Source organism: Erithacus rubecula, assembly GCF_903797595.1.
Source record: "Erithacus rubecula genome assembly, chromosome: 11".
In the NCBI taxonomy this organism is placed as follows: domain Eukaryota; kingdom Metazoa; phylum Chordata; class Aves; order Passeriformes; family Muscicapidae; genus Erithacus; species Erithacus rubecula.
The window spans coordinates 11,879,106-11,901,078 of NC_136663.1; the positions used below are offsets into that span (position 1 = coordinate 11,879,106).

General features: G+C 49.4%; 2 protein-coding genes across 8 annotated transcripts in view; both read left to right on the forward strand.

Annotated features, from left to right (window-relative positions):
• BDH1 (3-hydroxybutyrate dehydrogenase 1) overlaps nt 1-5,119 on the forward strand; it is a 15,061-nt gene extending 9,942 nt beyond the window's left edge. For both annotated transcript variants that reach the window (XM_079314768.1, XM_079314769.1), the window contains exons 5-7: nt 178-319; nt 1,834-1,986; nt 3,293-5,119. In XM_079314768.1, coding sequence (XP_079170894.1) covers nt 178-319; nt 1,834-1,986; nt 3,293-3,762 — 765 coding nt within the window. In that variant the 3' untranslated portion in view covers nt 3,763-5,119. The remainder of the gene's footprint in view (nt 1-177; nt 320-1,833; nt 1,987-3,292) is intronic.
• The window catches only part of DLG1 (discs large MAGUK scaffold protein 1), a 434,654-nt gene that overhangs the window by 246,129 nt on the left and 166,552 nt on the right, over nt 1-21,973 (forward strand). The gene's annotated exons all lie outside the window — the stretch shown is intronic.

Below are 21,973 nucleotides of genomic sequence, written 5' to 3' on the forward strand. Positions count from 1 at the left end.
TGAGGGAGGGTGTTCTGCAGGACCAGTCTTGTCTGCTCCCCTTCTTCCTAAGGCTGCAGGACTGTCCTGAATATTGTCCTGTGCACTCTTTTTTGCTTGATATGATATTTGGTATGTGCTTGATATTCTGCACAGATTCTTTAGCCAGATTGAAACCAGCAATTTCTTCCCTTCTAGGACAAGGGGCAGGGTGGCTCCAAGGAGCTGGATGCCATGAAGAGTGATCGAATGAGAACTGTCCAGCTCAATGTCTGTGACAGCAAAGAAATGGACCGGGCAGTGGAGCACGTGCAAAACAGCCTCGAGGACCCAGAGAAAGGTGGGTGTGTGCAGTGGGCTCTGAGGCAGCAGAGGGGCAGGAGCTTCCTTGGCTGGACTCTGAGAGCACTGTCAGGGTGTATTTCAAAAGCTGAGCATGTGATTGAAGGACTCTAATCTTTGAGGAGCAGCTGGGCAGAGCAAATGGCCTGTTTGAATATTGTACCCTGTCAGAAAGGAGCTTCCCACTTCACACAGTGTCTGCAAAGGAAACTGCTCTGTTCTCCACTAGCTCCTGTAGGGACATTGGCAAAAACCAGAGTGGTGTTCAAGGCTCTGGTATTAGTGCTTTGTTCGTGTGAACTGAAGTTTATTGTGACTCCCTTTCTGTTGTAAAACCTGCCCAGTGCCCAAAGATTGGGAATTAACAATGGAAGTGTCTCCCCCGCTCTTTCAAAAGGCAAAGAAAATGGAGAGGTCTTCCAAAGAATTTCCCATTAAGCCAGCTGGGTATCATTAATGCTATTGTAAATACTAACACTTAGAGTTCAGGGGTAGCTGTATTGATTTTCTTACCCTGCCTACTTCCTTCTACTGAGGTGATGACAGCAAATTCTGCTGCAGTACTGTGAAAATTGCCTTTGCTCATACTATATTTTTGAAACCTTTCCATCCTTTGAAGTACATTTTTCTCCTAAAGGATATCCACATTCAACACAAGGTTGTTTTAAAGCAGAGAACAACCTGTAGTGTTTTGGTTTGGATTTTGCAAACCAATTTCTTTTGATTTTCTTTGTATTTAATTTTCCTGTATTGATCTTCTATATAAATTAAGTTTACTAGCTCTATATTCTCAAGCACAAACCAGGATAAAGTTGCCTTTCCTGAGCTTCTTCTGATAACAGAGATCTGGACACAGTCAGTCAACAGATAAGAGTGAGTTTTTCTAAATAACAAGACAGGAGCCTTTCTCAGACTTTTCTCAGCATATTTCCTGTACAATTAGAGTATTATATGAAGTGAGTTCATTTTATTCAAAATTCCTTTGTAGTCTTTCTTTGTATTGCCAAATAAGTAGGTAGCTTCAGTTGTTGTAATTTTGGTTGCAGCAGGATAAAAGAGAGAGGCTATGGCATGCATTCTCACCCATGCCTACACCTCCTTCCCAACATTGCAGACACTCTAGTGCTTATGGTGACAGAAGGGATTTTACTTTGAAAGAATTACTCTTTTGTTTCTTACAAGGTCATTCCTATTCTTATTATTTGCATTATATATTTTGCTTTTTAAAAAAAATCATGATGGATTAAAAAAAGAGTGGCAAGGAGAACAGCTTAGGCAAGGCTGAAGTTTTCTGTTTGCTGGTTCAGAACTTCCTGGGAAGCATCATTCACAGTACTTTGTGGCTGCAGTGTTGGGTGCACATCTCCATGGTAAAATTTGTTCAGGAGACTGAAGTGTGCTCTGGACTCTCTTCTCTTCTGGTCTTCACCATCACAAGTTATAATGAAAAGCTCTGTTGTGTGGTTCAGTAACCTATTAGCAAAACTAATAGTGCTTGGTTTTGTCCTGTAGGGCTCTGGGGGCTGGTTAACAATGCTGGGATCTCCACATTTGGGGAGGTTGAATTCACCAGCATGGACACCTACATGGAGGTGGCTGAAGTGAACCTGTGGGGAACCGTGCGAACCACCAAGGCTTTCCTCCCGCTCATCCGGAGGTCAAAGGGTGAGTAGCAGACCTCTGACTGACTCTCCCTGTGGCAGGTCCCTCATCCTGTCACATCTTGATGTGTTAGAGGCCAGAAGGTCTATGGCACTTCCCTCTGCACCATTGACCACCTTCCTGCCTTCAGAGACAGAATGTGGCCCCCAGCAGACACGTGGATTGCTTTGCCTTTCTGAGGTGCACAGCACAGCAAGGCAGCAGGCCTGAAAAACAGTTATTTCTCTTTCCCATATGTTCTGCCTTGTCCTGCAACATCCCACACTAGATCTAATCCATTATACCTTCTTTTACCTGTTCAGAAACTGCAGCTCACAATAAATCACAGTGGCAGGAGCATTCCTCCCTGCTATATAAAAACCAGCTGTGGCGGGGTGGGCAGCAGCAGTGTAAAAAGCTTCTTGCAGGGGAGTTGCCATTTTGCATTGCTACTCTGGGAGTCTGTGATGTAGGAAAAGAGGAGGTTGTACAGCAAAGGCATGCAGATCTGGAGCTTGCATGGGTCTCAGCATAAAAAGGGGCAAAAGCTTTCCTGTACTAGGGCTTACTGCCTTACTAAATGGGAGTATTTTTCACTCTTGAGGCATCCACAGACATTAACAATGTTGCCCTGCGCTGTAGGCCTGGGCTGGATATGGCCTGGGCAGCCCTTTTTCCACCACAGAAGTTTATCCACTTCTGAGTTCAAGGTTTCTCTTTCTAACACAACTTAGCAAAGCCTGGTAGAAAATGCAGAGAACTCCAAGCTCTGCACTATAAGAGACTACAGTCCCTTACCAGCATTTTCCCCAGCCCAAGTGGATGGCTTCTGGCAGGGAGAAGGGCCTCTGTGCCTGGAGCCATAACCCAGTTGTCATGTGGAGGAGTGCAGTGGCCTTAAGCTGCTCTGCCCATTGGTGGTACAGAAACAATTCATTCCCTTTTGAGAAGCAGGCACTCAGAGCCACCACTGGCCTTTGATTTGCAAATAGACAAGCTCAGCTTTGGTGCCAGAGGCTTTCCTTGCTCCTGCTTTCAGTTGTCTGGGCTCAGTCCAAATTGCTGCTGAGCAGTTCTGTTTCCCCATGTAGGCTCTGTCCAGGCTCTCCTGTGTTCCCCAGAGCACTGAGCTTTGTGTGTTATCATGTGCCTGTTCCCTCAGGTAGAATGAGCCATTGGGCCATTGCCTAGGACACGAGCAGGTCAGCCAGGCAGCCCTCAGCAGGCAGGAGGGTGGGTGCACGCTCAGGAACGTGTTGGGTGGTGAGTGCCAGGTGCTGCTCCGGGCCGGGTACCAGGGCTCAGCTGTGCTCCGCCCGGCTCTGCCCAGGTCGCGTGGTGAACATCAGCAGCATGATGGGGCGGATGGGCAGCCCCGCCCGCTCGCCCTACTGCATCACCAAGTTCGGCGTGGAGGCCTTCTCCGACTGCCTGCGCTACGAGATGCAGCCCCAGGGCGTCATGGTCAGCATCGTGGAGCCCGGCAACTTCATCGCCGGCACCAAGCTCTACAGCCCCGAGCGCATCAAAGCCATCGCCGACAAAATGTGGGACGAGCTGCCCGAGATCGTGCGCAAGGACTACGGCAGGAAGTACTTCGACGAGCAGGTCAGCAAGATGGAGTCGTACTGCAACAGCGGCTCGAGGGACACGTCGCCGGTGATCGAGAGCGTGGCGCACGCGCTCACCTCCACGGCGCCATACACCCGCTACCACCCCATGGATTACTACTGGTGGCTGCGCATGCAGATCATGACCCACATGCCCGCCGCCATCTCGGACCGGCTCTACGTCTACTGACGCCTCGCTCGCAAGATAGCCAGGTGGGAAATTTGGTTTAAACAGAGCTTCGTACACACTTCCCATTAGTCCTTTTAAAATTTTTCTAACCTCATTTCAAAGTACTGTATTTTAGCTCTAAAGGGTTCATTTAAATATCTGATGTAACCTAAAAGGCAGTAATTTGCAAGGGATGTTTCGTAGGCAGGAATATGTTATGTTTGTACAGGGACAATGATTTTTTGCTATTTATTTCATGTAATCCTATCTTTTTTTCACCTCGAATATGAAGCTATAATCATTATTTAAGCTGCGATTGCTCTGAAGCGTTTTCAGAATAATTTCTGCTGATGGCCAAACACAATCTTCACAATTCCTGCCTAGGATGCAGTCTTCACACCATAAAACAGAATCCCTGCATGCTCTAATGGCAAACCACTGCTTCCTCATGACAAAGAATGTCCAACTGACTTTTCCAGGCCTGGTCACAGTAGCCCAAGGCAGAGCAGAGACTTCTCTAATTTGGGGATCAGAACTCAAAATGCTCAAGGTGCTGAAACTGAGCAATTGACCCCATCTCTTTCTCTCTTAGAATTATACTGATGCAACATTTGAGAAAAGGAACCAGTCTGTTTTTCTCACGTGCTTTCTTGCAAGGGAGTTCAATGGCCCAGGGACTCAAGCTTGCAGACTTTCCCCGCAGGAGTTTCTTACTCATATGAGCATTCCCATGACTGTGAGCAGCTTTACGCACAGGACTGCAGGTGTCAGGATTGGCCTGCAGTGACATTTCCCTTCTCTTCACCAGTATCAGCATGAACTCCAGAGTTAGCTTGGAGGGGAGTTTCCCTTGAGCTCCTGTGGTTTGTGAGGAGCACTGTGGAGCAGAGAGGGTTTAGTCACATCAGTGAATGCCCTTCTTGCCAGGGACCTCAGTTACAGCCAAGTGTTTGTACAGCACCTTATGCAGAAGGGCCTTAACCCTGACCAGGCCTCCAGTACTGCAGCACAGGTGATGATAACAATAATAACTTCCATTGAAGGAGTCACTGAAATACATGCCACATGACATAGATCTATCACAACATCCATAACAATAAAATTAACTGTAGGAGCAGTCTCATTTCCAAGATGGTTGTTTACATATCTGAGAAACATTTGTTTTGTACTTTTAGAAAAGAAAAGGGGAAAAAAAAAAGCCTTTCATGGGGAATTCAGGAAGAGTAAATTTTTTTAATCTTGAAAGGCAAAAATAAAAAGTAATTAATGACCATTGTTAGTGAAGTTGAAAAGAAAATATCTCATGTGCTCTAGTAACATATTGTGACATGATCAAACTCCTTTGGCTTAATAAATGTATACATGAATGGTAACAAAATTCAGAGGCTCTGTATCTTTATTTTTTAAATATATAAGGTGAAGGCTCATATTCTGTAGTGGTGAGGCTCATTCCTGTAAAACACACACAACATTGAGAGGTCCATTTGCAATCTTGAGCCTTTCATGTCTGTACTGGGTATTGCAAGACTTTTGTAGGAGTACCAGCTGTGTTCTGCATCTCGTGACAGAGGTGCCTAACCCCTGGACTCTGTGTATTCACAGCTCTTAAACCTGCATTTGTGGTGGACTTTTGCAGATTACAAAGGATTATTATGGATTATTCCTAAGGGATCAGGAAAGGAAACTGAGCTCTGAAGGGGGGGTGGGTTGTGGCAGTGATTCAGCAGGGTAGCACACAACAGGTCACTGACAGATTCCCAAATAAATTCCAAGAAGAGAGTTGCTGGCTTCCAGAGCTTCCTGATTTTCTCTAGAATCCCAGCAGTGATAGCTACATCTTGAGTGCAGGGCATATTCCTTCATTTTCCAATACAAGGACTCCTCTCTAGGACAAAACATGAGTATGAACTACCCAGCAGGCACAAGGACTGAATTGCAAAGCAGAGCAAAACACCTGGATAACACTGTCTGTTGCAGATGATACAGCAGAGAGAGAAAAGCCTTTACAAGGAAAGTACTTGAAGTATTTGTAGTCTAAAATTTAGTTAGCTCTTAAGATGATAAGTAGCATTAAAAATCATGTAATTCCACCTGGAATGCTAGCTCCCAATTTTACTGCTGGGTTTTAATACAAACATCAATGAAGACATGGGAGAAACTCAGCCAGATTCTCTCAGTTTATCTCAGAGACTCTGGGAGCAAATGTAAATGAGCAAAGGTGTTCAACAGCACCACGTTCATTCCCAGCCAGAAGGACAAAGGTGAGCAGGGATAACTGCACTCACATCTACATGACATTTATTCTGGAGGCTTCTGAACTCTCCCATGAGGTGGCCCCAGGGAGCTCTGGAGCTGTGCCACCACAGCAGGGCCGGGGGAGATGTGACAGTCCTGCTGCCCTGCAGTGCAAGGCACAGGGAGCTCTGTGGTTTTGTACAATGGGGAGGCAATGGGTGGGTGCTCCTGTGCATCCACAGCTGTTCTAACATTTCTGTGTGAGTTTGCCTGACTCTGGGAGAGTTTGGCAGCAGATTTGTGGTCAGGAGGGCAGCAAGCTGGCTGGTTTTTCTGCTGGGAACTTGGCAATGCCCCGATTTCAGGGTTTGCCCTGAGAAGCGCATTAAAAGCTAATCCCTACTGGGTTTGCATGACTGTCCTTTTGACTCAGAGCACTTGAGGTCTGCCTGCACAGTGCCATTGCAGCTCCTGGAATAGCTTCAAGTTTATTTGAAAATGGAAAGAACTAAAGAGGACTTGGCCAGGCACCTGGTACTCTCAAGGCTGCCTCAGTGGCAGCTTCTGCTCCCTCAGGAGGAGCTGGAGTGGCTGGAGGAGTCTGTTTGTAGGAGTGCACACACCTGAACTCCAGTCTTGTCCCAGGTGGCTGGAGGAAGGGCTCTTCCCAAAATTCTTGCCAGGCAAAGACCCTTGGCAATGATGCAACAGATCTCACTGTGCAGTGTCCCTTAGGCAGCCTGAAGTTAAAAATAGCTTTCCCTTGGGTGGTGGGAAGTAGCAGAGATGGACTAATTTTAACTACAGCTTTTACATCTTGTTCTGAGATGAATGTGGAAGTCATGAAGTCCTACCCACTTCAGGAGTCCTACCCACTTTTTGTTCCTGATGATGAGGGTAGTGGCATTTAGTGACTCCTTACTGCCACCTTATCAGGACAAAGTGCAGGGATTTCCCAGTTGAACAGATCATTTCACAGCCAGAAATTCACACACCTTCAGGCTCCCAGGCCCATGCCTCAGCTCCCACATCCTGGCAGAGGTCTGGCTCTGGCTCTCTCCTGGTCTCAGCCCCGTGGGTCTGGCTGAGACTTACCCTGGAGTGGCAGTTTGGAAACAGGACTGTTCTGGGAACAGAAAAGAGGAGAGACCACTCATGTTCAGGCATTGTTAAACATTAGAATGAATTAAATATAATGATTATGTAGGTCTTGAACTAAACATAAAAGTGGCTCAGTTGCTGAGCTACAAAGTCAAATCCCTTTTTGTCTGTTCTGAGGTTGGACTGAAGCCAAGGGGGGGCCTTACTTCAAGGTGTATGTGCAGCTGCTGTCACTTCGAGGTTGTGGCTGTGAAAAGTCTCTCTCGAGAAAACAAGAAGTTAATCATAAGCATAACTCACACATCTGATGACACTTCCCTGAGAAGATACCCTCAGGATCACTGCACTGTTTTCTCTCCCCTCTTTCCCAGCACTGGTGTAGGGTTTGCTGTGCAGCCTTGGGGTACTTGGAGCAGCACTTAAACTGGCACTTCCCTGTACGAGAGGTTGTGCTAGCCTGGTACCATCAAAGCAGTAAGCATGGAGTTCTTCCTCACTGAGCAGGAGTGCAGGAAACAGGAGATGCCAAGGCCAGCAGCAGCCTGTGCACCTGTCACACGATGGCCACCCTTTGCTTATCAGCAGCCATCACCTGAGCATCACAGCCTCTCTGGGTGCTGGGTTCCGGGGTGCTGTGAGTATGCCCTGATGCTGGCAGGCAGATGGGGCAGCACATCTCCATCTGCCAGCTGCAGGGACAGACTGCCTGGAGCAGGCTCAGCACTGCCCCTGCCAGCAGCGAGGGTGGTGGTGGCAAACACGGGGGTGCCAGCCTGGCCTGTGTTCCTGGGGACCTCCACCCCCACCATGCACAGAGGGACAGGCAGTGGCACAGATGCCATCCTGCAGCTCTCCTGCAACCAGTGAGGGACAGTGGAGGTGGTTGCCTACCATTCTCTAACTTCCAAAGAGTCTCAGGACCTCAGGGCTGCCTGAAAACTGAAAATCAGGCTGTTCTGCTTCCATAGCCAGCAGGCAGCTCCCTGTGGTCTGTGGGGAGCATAGGGGTGAGGAGTCTGGCTAAGGTGTAGGTTATCTTAAAATAATTTTTGCTAACATAGTGTTTTGTTTGTGGTTATTTGAGGATGCTTTTTTTGTCAGCATCTCTCCCTGATCACATATGAATATTTCTGGGTTCTAGGGCTCAGCCACCATAATGAACTAGAAGAGGGAGTAGACCTGGCTACAGCCTCCTCCAGTCATCCTCTCACTCCCCCCCTATCACAAGGTTGTGCAATTATTTGTGTGATTTCTAGCTTCAGCAGAAAAGCTTGGGAGACCTGTGTCACCACCCCCACGAGTCCTGGGGAAGCAGAGCTCTCTCAAAGCGGGGGTGCTCTGGTTTCTCAGCCATGCAGCAAGCAGGTCAGCCCACCCACAGACCAGCTGGGATCTGTGGTGATAAGGAGCTGTGCCCTGGGAATTGCAGCCTCCCTGCAGCCACCCCAGACAGGTGCAGGCCTTGCCAGGGACTTTGGCTGTCCTCCCTTTGCTTGTCTGACAGGCTTCAGTGTGCTGGTCCATGGGGTGTTTGCTCCCCTCACTGCTTACCTCTCCATCAGCAAATGGGGCACTGAAGAGAGGGCTCGTCTTTCCCAACAATCTAGTCCCATGAGTTTAGTCTTTTATGTCCAAGGAGGACATAGAAAACTAAAATTTCCCTCCTGATCTTGTGCAGGCATTCATCCTTGAGCTCTAGTTTCCAGCCAGAGTTGCAAGTTGGAAAACAAACCAGAGCCTGCTCATCTCCTCTCTGAATACCCACACACCAAAATCCCCAGAAAGCTTCTTGCTGGAGCTGGGGGTGAAAGTGTAAATGCTCCCATCCTCGTTTCTTCCCCTGCTGTGAATGTCAGAGCAGTAGCCTAAAAATGCAGTAATATCAGGAGCCTCTGGTGGTATTTCTGACTTTGCCTGGAGCAGGATGAACCACAAATCTTGTGAGATAACATGTTGCCACAGAGACTTCCAGCCAGTTTTTCAGGCCTTAGGAGTCTTAATGCTGCCAGAGCATCTCAGCCAGCCCACCCTGAGCTGGGTATTACTAGCACAGAAAGCAGCAGCTTTCTGTCATATCCATGAAAACAGGGTGAGTATTTGGTGCTTCCCCTATCTGAGATCTTGGAGGTATTGTGGAAAACTTTACCAGGATCCAATCTACCACACAGTGAAACTGGGGTATTTGTTGTTATGAGACTGAAAGCATGACTAGTCTGAAGGAGAGACCAGAAAAATTATAGATTAGTTAACCAAATGGGTTATTTGGGATATTCTTGATGCCTCACCTCTGAATCTGCACTGAGTTTAAAACCAGAGGTCTTACTCCCTGATAGGTCATCAGGGCCTTGCCAGTGCCAGCTGGGGTTCCCCACCCTGACCGTGGCTCAGGATCCCATTGCAGCCCTGCCTACAGCTGTGCATTTCAACTGGAATGGAGATGGAAAATGCTGGTCTTCTGTCCAGTGGGCTGGATTCATCCCTACAATGCCAGCCTGACCCCTCTCCAATGGAGAGAGCCCATGATCCTGCTCAGGGCAGGAGCAGCTCTCTGGGACACGGGGTGATCTGCTCTGATGGGGATGCTCCTGCCACGCTGGCACTGCCTGCACTCAGCCTGCTGCACTCAGCAGTGGAGCTCAGCACCTCCCTCTTTGTCCTGCCTCTGCTTCTGGACCCTCCTGCTGCTTCTCCCTGTGGAGAGCTCCCTGTTGTCCCCCTGTAGCCTGTGGATGTGGCTGTAGTGGATGTGCCTCTGGCTGGGTGCTGGCACACAGCAGAGGGGCATGGAAAGCAGAGGGAGCTGCTTTCCTCTGGCTGGCAGTGCTTTCCCTGAAGCTCCTCTGGATGCCACCCTGCTCCTTGCCTCTCTGAGCCTGCTCTCTGGGGATCAGCTGTGCCTGGCAGAAACCTTTGCAGGTGAGGGAATCACCTTCCAACCCACAGAGACAGGGATTTGCATTCCCTTTGGTGATGTTTTGGAGCAGCCCTACCTCTCTGTGTTGTTACCAGTTTTCTGTAGCACTGAGTCCCTCAGCAATGAGCTCACCTGCTTGGAGCTGCACTTCCCACAGGCAACACCACTGGCCTACCTGGAAACCTGAGTGCACAGGAGAGAGGGGGCCAAACCCCAGCACAACCCAACCCAGCCCTGCTTGGATTGATACTGCCTGGACAGCATTCCTAGAGATACAATCCTTCCTTTTCACTTTCCTTCGAGTTCTGGATTCTTTCCTTGTTTCTCAGCTCCTGGGAGATCCCTTGGGCTAATTCTCAGCCAGATCAGTGCACTTGCAGCTGTGTTGTAGGCATTAATGAGTGGCGTGGCAGGGCAGCAAGATGCTCCCAGGATTTCAAGAGGTTGGTAGATTTTCTTTTCTGCTGTTATTTCTACAAGCAGGTTTCCTGTGCAGACGTGGTGCAGTTGGGAGATGTGGGTGTTCTGTGGAGCAGCAGGGGATGCTGCAGGATGAGATGGGCTGGGCAGAGGTGAACAATCATTCCCCAGGCCCTGAAAAGTTCCTTTCAGCCCTGGCAGATGAGAACAAGGGGTGACACATCTGCCGGTGACGATTCAGCGCTGGCACAAAGCACAGACAGAGCCGAGCCATGCAGCAGTGCTGCAGCTCAGGCACAGGCTGGTACCACACACGGGGCTGAGCCCCAGCCACCTCCCTGAAAGGCCCTTTGTGGCCCTGGCTGCTGGCCCCAGACCCTGTGCCACAATCCTCACTCCCAGCCTTGTGCCTGCATCCTACACACAGATGCCTTTGTGACTTTCTGACCCGCTGCAGTTCTGCTCTGGTTTGCACCACAACAGAAACCCAGGCCAAAATCCATCAGAAATTCCTGTAAGTGGAGTGTGAAGCAGGAGCAATGTGAATTTTGGGGGTTTCCTCTAGATGTGGCCACTCTCAAGCTGTGCTGAGCAGAAGGCTCATGTGCCAGTGTCTGAGCTGTGATGCCCTCCCAGGACATCATCCCCTCCAAGTGCCACATGTCCCACGTGGCACTGAGGGTCACCAGCTCTGCTCCTGGCAAAGGCCCATGCCAGAGCTTCTCACATGGCCCCAAGGTCTGTGTGCAGGAGCTGACCTGGCTCTGGGTGCCCACTTAAACACAGCTCTGCCCAGCAGTACTGGGGCTTTACTTTGCTGCTCTGTCCCTCCCTGCAATAGAGAGTTTGCTGTTAATCCTGCTCCTTGGGAGCAAGTGGTACTGTAGGTGGCTCTAGGCTGGGCTCAGGGGTGTGGCCTGGCACGTATAAGGTGTCACAATGTGGAGGCAGGAGTGGGCAAATGCCCTGGTGTCTGAGAATAACATCTGGCATTTTTCTTTCCCTTTCCAAGGAAGTGTTGGGGGACCCTGGAGGACTGATTCTTCTGACTGCTGCTTTCCCTCTTGCATAATTCTTTAGGAAAAACATCTGGCCATGCTAACTCCATCCCAGAAATGGAAAAAATACACCATAATTCCCATCCCAGCTGATAACCAGCTCTGATAAGGTGGGACACATGATGCAGCCTGGCATCTTCAGGGGATGCCCACCAGGCTGAGCTCCTGCTCCTGCAAAGCACCACTCCCTCACAGCCATCCAGCTCCTAGCCATGGAGATGGGACTGCCAGGACAGCTGAAATCTTTTAAATGTGCTTTTTGACAGGATTCACTGTGCTTTGATACAGCAAAGAGAAAGGGAATCCAGCAGGAATTACCCAGTGTCCTGTGAATGTCTGTTAGACTGCAGTGAGTATGAAAGCAGATGAAATTTTTTTAGGGCTTGGCTGAAAGATTCTTTAGGCTCCACTCTTGGCAGCGCTTTGAGCTGAGCTGGCAGCTTGGGTCCCTCGAGCAGTTGGGAGCACATGGGAGCTTTTGAGGCACTGCAGTGCTGGGCGGAGGGCAGACAGGGATTTTGCTTTGGCAGTGCTGCTATTAGCTCAGTCACAGCTGTTTTGGAGGATTTCTGACAAGAACAGGCAGAGCTGGATTTTAGCCAGCTGGTAACCGGGTGGTGGATGTGTCTTCAGCTGTAACTGTACCGGTACACATTGCAGCCCCACAGCAGAAATTTTAAAACACCACATTCCTTTAAAGACATAATTTTGGAGGAGGTGTGAGTGCCATCAGTGGCAACACCTACTGAAGTGTTTGTAGTAGTCTCTGAGTATCCAGAGGGAAATGCAGGTGTGGCTATTTGGAGATGCTCCTCCCAGCCTGGGGCTCTTCGCAGTCAGGAACCAGCTGTGGGTGCCCCAGCAGGGGCTGTGACCCCTCTGACAGGCAGATCTGTCACCCTCCTACCCTTCAGGATCAGCCCTTCTGCAGCCTGATTACAGACCAGGCTGGAAATGCAGACAGCGTGGTTTCAGTGTGAGTCACTGAGGGTTTGGTGGCTTCTCCCTCCTCCAGCTCCTGGCTCTCTGTGGTCAGCTGCCAGCAGCAGCTCCTGGCCCCAAGGAGCAGATCTGCAGCCCTTCACTGCTGGAGAGAGGTTTGTATGAGTGCTGAGCAGGCTCAGAGGGAGCAACTAAGAGTGCCAAAGATCTGGAGATCTTTAATCTTTTTTGGGAAAAGTGACCCAGAGATGGGTGGTGGGGAGGCTGGACTTCCCAGAGATCCTCCAAAGGGGGATCAGCTCCTGTGGGCCTGCACTTGGCGCCTGCTGTGCTCCCTTTCCCATCCCTGAGCTTCTTGTCTTTCCTGGGAGCACAGAGACCTGCCCAACTTGCTCCTCTCTGCCAGCACGAGTTCTTGATGTGCCTGGTTTGCAAGCAGGGGTGGGTTTGTATTTAAAATTAGTGTTACAGCTGGGGCACATGGACAAGTGACCAAAATTAGAACCCTTCCCTGTTAGATGGGAACAGAAGAAGCATTTTTGGTGCACAGTGTTGCTGCAAAGTCTGTCTGTAATATCTGTAATCAAGCCCATTATTTATTGGTATAAAATTGGAAACCCAGAGCAACTGAAGGCTGCCCAGGGTCAGGAGGAACAGAAACACCATTTTCTAACTCTGATGCTCTGAGGCTCCCCAGTGAAGGCTGTCAGTACTATTTGCAGATATCACTGTGCAAGAGAAAGACAATTACTGCAGGAGAACCACTTCTCCTGGGCTTAGTGATTCACCAGCCTGTGTGGGTGCCACTAATCCCCACGGGAGCGGGGGCAGGTGGCCTCTCAAACCTGCTATTCCCTGGTGGAGCACTGCAGTAATGCTGGCAATGCCATTTTCTTTTCCTCCTCAGAAAATACTCAGAGAGGGTGCAGGACTGCTCTGCAGCTCATGGCTTTAGCTGGACCATGCTGTGGGCTTTTCCAGTGATTCCTACCATCCTGCACTGGGAATCCTTTCTTGCCTGGCAGAGTCTTTGCCATTGAGTTTTTCCTTGCAGCAGCAGCAGCTGTGCTGTGCAGACTGAGGTGAAAAGCTCATCATATTCACCCACATTATAGGTGTTCAGGGAGCTCCTGGACCCTCTGTGGCTCCCCACAGGTGTGATCACAGGTAACCTTCCTGGGTGAAGCACCTTGAGCCCTCCCCTCACAGCAGCCCTGTGTTGCAGCCCCTGTGCCAGCTCCTGGGCTCTGCTGGGGGACACCTGGGCCCCTGGGGATGCTCCTCTCTGCCCTTGCACTCCTGGGGTGTCCTGGCTTTAGAGTCATGTCCTGCACCATTCTGCACTGGCTGGTCTGACACACAGCACTTGGCACAAGCCATGGAATAGTCTGTAATGGAGATGTTGCCTGCAGAACTCCCTCTGCTCCTCAGCAGCATCTGAAATCCCTGTGCCTTCTGTTACATGGTTTGTAAGAAAAAATAGGTGATATCTAGGCATAAAAGGCACAATATAAGATAGGATGATGCACAGATGAACCTAAATAGGGGTGCAAGTTGAAGAGATGCTCCTTCCCAGCAATTCTTGTACTGTAAAAAATCTGTAAAAATTATTTACTGACTGCCTTTGCGGAGAGGAGACTTGTAGGGAAAAAAAATACCTTCTTTTCCTCCAAGCTTAAAAAGCCTGGTAAAAACCTGTGTTCGTGTGTTATTTATTGCCAGAAAATATTTGTCTGGCAATTATAATCACAGCTAGTATCTCCAAAGTGTCTTAAAGCTTAATTAGCTGATCATTTTTGTTAACAGTGAGATAATTCTTGCCTCAACCAGTAATTATCCCATAGCAGCTTACAGCACCTGTGTGCAGCAGCTCTGTGTGCTCAGGAAAGACCATTTGCCAGCTCTCCTGTGAGTCTCCACGAGTCATGGCATGGAGTGCAGAGCTGTGCTGGGGTGGTGATGGAGATGAGGAAACCTGGGGGAGGAGTGGCTGTGGGGACCAGGGAGGCAAGCAGCAACACAGGAGAGACACAAACAGGAAGAGTTGAGCCAACATGAATTCATCTGCCAGAGAGATCCACTCAGAGAGTGATAAAATGCCCGTGGGCTGGTTTTGTAGGGGTTTCCTGGCAGAGTGCCATTGGGACCAGCAGAGAGAGGAGGTGCTGCTGCCCCTCAGCACAGGGCAGAGAGGGCTGCACCCTCCTCACCCTTGCAGGAGGTGCTTTTGCTCACCTGAGCCCTGGGGGTGACCCGGTGCTCACACAATCCTTGCAGCATCTCGGGGCTCCCTCCGACAAAGCCAGAGGAAGGAGGAATTGCCTTCTAGCATGTTCTAAAGGGCAGCATACTGTAAAATTCCTTACCCTCAGACTAGTTTTAGCCCTCCTGTAGAATACATTTTGTGTCTAATCTCGGTAACACATCAACTCGCCACCAGCCTGGCAGCGCGTTCCGCTGCCGATGAGTAAGAGAGAAGCCTCCCTGCGGCAGGCACATGTGGAACCCTGCTCCTGCAGACACCTTTCCAGGCTGATTTGGGCTTTAATTGAAGTCGCCAGCCCTCGTTGAACAAAGCACCACTCGGCAGGCGGTGCCCCTGTCCGGCTCTGGGGGCGGATGGATGGGATGATGGGCGAGCCTGAGCTCGGGGTCCAGCCCGGAGGGACACACGGGGCTTGCACAGCTCCAGAATGAGCTGTGGGGGCTGTGTCGCACCAGGACACGGCTCATCCCTCCTTGCGGGCACCTACAGCCCGTTTAAATCTATTTCAAGTGTTCTGCGGAGCGGGGCATCCCTCAGGCTCGGGGGCTGTGCTCACCCCGGGTATAGGAAACCAAACACCGAGGGAAAGCAGAAGAAGGAAATGGTGCTGCTCATGGGGAAGCTTTGTTGAGCAAGGAAAGACAAGCTCTCCTGCCCTGTATGGGCTGATGGGTTTAGCAAGGAGGAAGCCGGAGCAGCAGCAATCTGCGCGCCCGGGGCCGGACAGCAGCTGCTGCTCCGAGCCCTACTCGCTGCCCGGGATGATCCCGGCACACATTCCCGTTTGGTTCCCGGTTTGGCGGAGGGGGAGGAGGTTGCAGCATCCCCTTCCGCTGCCGTCCGTGCTGCAGAGTGAGTCAGGGCGATGGAGGAGCCGAGCGACAGGCGAGAGGCGAACTGGCCTTGTGACGGTGATTCAGCCCCTGCGGGCGGTGCCGGCGTGAGCAGAGCTATTGTTTCTCCCCAGCAGCTGATGACAAAAGCGTTCTTGCCCCTTTCATCGTAGAGGAAGAGATACGAACAAACGATGTGTAAAACTGATGAGTGATGCCGGGGAGCAGCCTGCGGTTCTCGGGCTGCGCTGCACGCACCACGGGACGATGTCGCTGTCGCTGTCGCTGCCCTGCCCTGCCCGAGGCTCACACGGCTGGAGCTGCCCGGGGCTCAGCAGGGCCAGGGCAGCCCGGGAGTGCCACGCCAGCTGTTCCTGCGGAGTCTGCAGCAGTCCCCGCAGCTGTGTGTGTCACCCCGCGCCCCAGAGACACCCCTGGAGTATCCCCTTCATGTATCCCCGCAGCTGTGTGTGTCACCCCCGCAGCTGTGTGTCACCCAGCGCCCCAGAGACACTCCTGGAGTATCCCCTTCATGTATCCCCGCAGCTGTGTGTGTCACCCCCGCAGCTGTGTGTGTCACCCAGCGCCCCAGAGACACCCTTGGAGCATCCCCTTCACGCAGGAATTTGCTGGGTCACGGCACTGCCGCTGGGACCTGGGATTTGGGCAGCTCTACAGACTACAAATCAGTGAAGTCTGCTGAAGTCTGAGTGCTGTGACCAACAGGGAGTGATAATCCTCTGCCTCTTGTCGAACGAGGTTTGGGGGCATCCGGTGAAACTAGCAGAAATATGTTCATCACAACAAACGAGGAAAAACTGTTTTACAAATCTTGTATTTAAGTTGTTGTCTGTTGCATGGCAGAGAGGCTACAAAAATTTTACAAGGATTCAAAAATTGATTCGTTGTATTAGGAGAAGATCATACCTGGTGGTCACTAATTCAAATACAACCTCTCAGCTGGAAATTCTTTGAACCAAGTGTCAGTAGATGTGGGGAGGAGATGCAGGAGTCATGTTTGCAAGCTCCCCTGAAGGTTCACTCTTCCCTTGTCACAGGCTGGGGGGAGGTTCTGCCAGCCCAACTCACTGTTTACACATCCTTTTCTCAACAAGTGTGAAATTTATAGGTTCTCATGAGTAATAGGTGGACTTTGAACAAATGCTCCAAAATTCAGCATGGTAAAATTAATATGAAGCTGAACTGGAGAACCCTAAATCATCTTTTACTGACTTTAGCATTTTATTCTCCCATTATTTACATTTTGCACTTGCAATTTAGATGAAGCCTAAGGAGCTGCATGTCAGATTAATGCATGACTGATAGCAGCTTCAGGACATTCAGACAGCAGCAATATGTGGATCATTGACAGTGAATATTCATAGGGATAGATCAGCTTGAAGGATTAAAAGCCACATCCTAGAGGGATATATAATGAAAACAGGAGTAATCAAGTAAATGAAGCAGAAAAGGTGTAGCTTTATTGGCTTTTTATAGTCACTCTCTCAGAGTCTCCTTCAGTTCCTAATTACTGTTGCTGGAAGATAACAGCTATTAGCAGTGGCTACAGATCCTGAGCTCTTTGAAGTCCTGAACAATAGGCCACAGGAGGTGCTACAGGACCTTCTTCATTTTCTCCTTAGTCTACAGCACCCCTGGGTCATGCAAACTGCTGATTGCTGTTTCCACCAGCAGCGTTCCCAGTCACCTTTGATCACAGCCACCTTTGCAATAGCTTCAAGGAAAAGGCTTTATTTTGATGGAATAAAAATAATTTGTTGCCTGATCATATTAAAACAAGCCCAAGAAAGGCAGTCCCTGTATCTGTCTCGGCAGGGAGGAAATGCAAACTGTTTTGGGCAGCACTGAGGTCTCACCAGGGAACTTTCCCCCCCATCTGACCACCTGGTTCAGCCTGCTGACAGCAGCGCCCCAAATTTGCCATGCCCATGGCTGTGTATGAATGTGAAATAAAGCATCAGGCTCATTGACAGATCCAGCAGGCACACTGAGATTCAGAGTGCACAGAAGGTCAGCACTTATCTCTCAATTAAACCTGCAATCTAAAAATCAAAAACACTTTCTAACTGTTCACCATGTGGTTTTGCTCTAGTTTCACATCATTAAGATGTTAGAACACAACCCTTTTTCCACACACCACATAGGTACAAGCTGATGTTTGGTTGCCTTGTCCACTGCCAGCTGATTCCATCTGTTTTGTCTAGGGCTTTGCAGCATCAGTAATAAATGATTCACTCTGAGCATGATGTTTTTATGCTTTCCATGAGCAGAAACTATGGGAAGGATGGAGCTCTGTCCTTCCTGACAACTGCCAGGACTTTCTGCATCATTTTTGCACAAACCTTGTTCCAGTCTAGGAGTCCCAGCATCAGTGTGGCACAGCCTCACTTTTTTCCTTGCTCTCATTCATTTGCATGGCCAAAAATCCTGGTGTTATTTACTGATTAATTGTCACTCCCCACTGCTCCACATCTTCATCTGGCCCTGGACTGTGCAGCTTCTCAGAGCTCCCTCCCCCACGAGCTGGAAGAGGCTGTGTGGATTTTTTTGTGCTTCCAGCCAGTCTGTTTTTCCTCTGTGTTTGGGTTCAGCTTTCCTGGGCTGTGCAGCACAGAGCTGCTTGGCTGCTGGTGGTGCTGCAAGCTGTCCCTGTGGTCTGGAGCTGCCTGTGATTCTGCTGTGTAAGAGCTTTCCTCACATCCGTGTTCCTCTGAATTTGCTCTGCTCCTGTTGCTCTGCCAGGAGCCTGCCTTGCCTGGGAAAGCAGGAGGAAGCAGGACAGTGGTGGCCCAGCCCTGGGCTGGGGCTGGCCTGGGCATGGACTGGCTGTGACCTATGGATCAGCTGGATAAGGGCAGGTCTGTGGGTGGGTGTTTGCAGGGAGGACATAAGGGAGGAGCTGTTGGGAGGAATCTGGGCCATGAGAGGTTTTATTGCTGGTCCTGGCAGCTGGGAACTGGGCTAGGAGCTCACTTCTTTGGCAGCCCACACTAGTGAGTGTTCCCTTTTAGTCAAAACCTCCAGATCTTTGTGATTTCTGTGCACTCTGTGGACTTGTGTTTCCATTTCTGATGAGTTGTATAAGGCTGATTTTTGCTGAAGTGTCTGAAAGTTTTCAAGTGTTGCAAATGCTGCTGCTGTCCAGGTGTGAAGCTCTGCTTTGTGTTGGGGATGGGGAGCACTGCCCCAGGCCTGGGGCTCCAGTGTGGCTCCATCAATAGTCTGGCTCACAGGAGCATGCCAGGTTGACAGCAAGAAGGATGGGAGGACAGAACTGGGGTGCAAAATAATGCCAAAATGGAGAATTCTGCAAATCTACAGAGTGTAGCAATGGACTTATGAAAACATCAACTTTATTCAGATTTTGCTGACATAAGTTGCTGTCAAATGACTTTTCCTCCTTCTCTCTGCAGTCCTATATTGCTGCAGATGCTGTCCTGCAGCAGGAGAACCTGTCCCTGATGGCTGCACCAGAGCTCTCTCAAGCATGTATTGTAGTGAGAGGCTTGTTGTGCAGTCACCATGAGGTGTCACAGGTGTTACCTTCTGCACAATTATTTGTTTTGTTCCTTTTCCTGCCCTGGTGAAGACCCCTGTATGTTCTGATACTGTTTTGGCTTTGTTACAGCTTTCACCCTTCCAAATGCTCTGTTACTTTCAGGTGAGCCATCACCTCCCAGCTCAGTTAATCAGATTCTCATTAGCTTTGGTCCCCTGCTGCTTTTTCCCACTCTGCTGCTTTAATCCTGCTCTGATGTGACAAGCAAGGCACATGGAAACAGCAGCTAGGTTATGTTCTGGAAATAGTTCTGCCCTTTAAAGCCCTTGGTCATATTTTTCTCTCTGGTTCTGAAATCTTTCCTTATTGACCACTGTAACCTGCCACCAGAAACCTTCTCATGGAAACCACTGGTGCTCACATCCTCCACCACGGCTCTTGGGAAACCAGGGGGAAAACCACGTTATTTTGACTGCAGTCAAGAAGCTGGGGAATTGTTTTCTGCAAGGTAATCCTGTGCCATGTGTGCCCAGGAGCTCCTCAGCACCCTTGCTGGCTGCTCAAAGGTCTTGGCTCCTTCCCATTCAGGAGCTGACAAACATCAGCTCATGACCAGAGCAGAGACTGGGGGTGGCAGATCACCACAATGGGGCTGGGAGGCAGGAGAGGGGCAGCTTCACTGCTGGTGCTGAGTGAGACCCCTCAAGGGAGCAGCCTGGGAAGGAGGGAGGGCTGAGTGGAGCACTGAATAGAGGCTTAAACTTCACAGAATTTTAGGATTTTGCAGCCCTGATATTCAGTCAGAGATAAGTGTTCATTCACTTGATATCTTAAAAGCTATTGAGAAAAATAAACATTATATATGGAGTGTTGCTTTGCTTAAAGAATAAATAGTGATGTTCTAGCATCAGCTGACATATGCTAGTCAAAAATCTATTACATGGAGAATCCAGAATCCAGTGATGGTGCCTCTGTGACATGTGGCATCCTGTTCCTGCACATTCATTTTTTCCCATGCTTTTGAGTTTTCATTCTCTTCAGTATCTCATGTGTGATGTAAGAGAGAAGGGGGAGAGATGAATAAATCAGAATAATGAACAAGAAAATTTTCTCTACTTGCAATTCAGAGTTTTGAACAGCCTTTTTGATGAAACCCAGAATGTATGAGTGCTAGTTGTCAGCAAGGAACAGACAATTGCAAAATATTCTTTCCACAGGAAAGGGCCTTGCAGCCTGAGGCAATATTTCCACAGCTTTCCAGTGTCTCTGGTCACTTATAACAGGTTTTCTCTGTTTTATGCAGCTGTGGTCTGGCATGCTGTATGACAAGGAAAATTTTCAACTTATGGTTTGCAGACGCTGGATTATTAAATAAGTCCTGTGCAGACAGAATAATGGCTGCCTGTGGGGTTTTTCTGGTTTGGCATTTTTTTTTCCTCCCTTCCCTGAGTTGGAATATTTTCTTTCCCAAAACAACTCTGAATGTCCTTGCCTTTTCTAAACACAGGATGATTCTGTCCTCTCTGGTGTGTGAAAACAGGCAAAGAGTCATTCCACCTCCACTCCTAACGTGCAGGGCAGGGCTCCTGAATTTTGACTTCTACAGAGATTAAGTAGATAATCTTAAAATAATTAAATCCCCTATTCCTTTTTTGTGCCTATTTATGCTTGGGACACTTACCTACTTCCCTCATGTCCTGAAAAGCAGCCCTGCAGGAGCTGGAGTATAAAGAGCAAGCAGCTGCTGCTTTGCTGTGGTGGTGGTGAGGGAGCAGGAGCAGTGCCTGGGTGGGATGGGGCTGCTCCAGCAGCAGGCTCTGTTCAGATCTGATGCTGTGTGCACTGTAAGGTGTAGGCCTGGGACTTCTTCCCAGCACTGAGATTTTATTTTGCAGCTTGATGAACAGAGCTAACTCTCCTTCCCAGTGCTATAGCCAGCAGAGCACAGATGGATGCAGCCTGGCCATGGCATGGGGAGCCATGCTTATAAAGGGCAGGAATGATTTGCACAACTCCAGCCTGCACTGACAATGTTCTTGTGGGGAGTAACTGCAGCTTCAGAAATGCCTCATCCTACCAAGGAAGAGCCCTAGGCAGTAATGCAGAAATAACAGGTCTGTATTGATCCATGAAAGGGGAGCTCACCTGCCAGCAGGCTGGGTTTAGCTTGTGCTTTGCCATGGCAGGTATTTGCTTCTGATATTTCCCTCCTTCATGCCTGGTTCCTGGATCCCACCTCAAAGATGCACAGATGTAATAGTTCAAAAGACTTGTGTGGAAGAAGAATCCAAGAAATTAATAAGATAACAGGAATTCTACTCAATCTTTATGCTAAAAATTTTCTTGGAAGTAACTCCTGGGCATTCTTAAACTCACAGAAGAGCCCTGGATGTCACTGGGGCCAGTGTTTGTCTCTAGAACTGTCTTGAACCATGTCCCCAGGCACTGACCCTCCCCAAGGCCTTGTGTCTCTGCCAGCAGATTTTGGGCTGCAGTGGAGGCAGCCCTTACCATCCCTCTACAGTGCCATATTAATATACAGTTAATGGCAAACTTTGCATTAATAGCACTGAAAATTCAAAGCAAAGCATCCTGAAGGGTGTCCAGTTTTGCCTGGTGCTGGAAAGGGAGTTTCTAAATCAACATCAGTGCTGCTTGTGTGGAGTAAAGAAAAGAGCAAGTTAATTATTCCCTGCTTGACACAGAACTGGTTCTGCGTGATTTGCAGATTCTGATCCTTGTCTCCTTAATCAGCCTCTTTTCTCTCTCACCACCCACACAAAGCTTCTCTTTCTGCCTCCTCCTGGTTCCTGCGTGATGATACTCGTTCCTGCTCCCATTCATGGTGCAGGCTCAGAGCTCTGACATCAGCCCTGCCACAGCTGGTGCAGGCAGCCCTGTCCTGGGCACCTGGGCAGAGCATCCCAAAATCCAGGGGCTGGC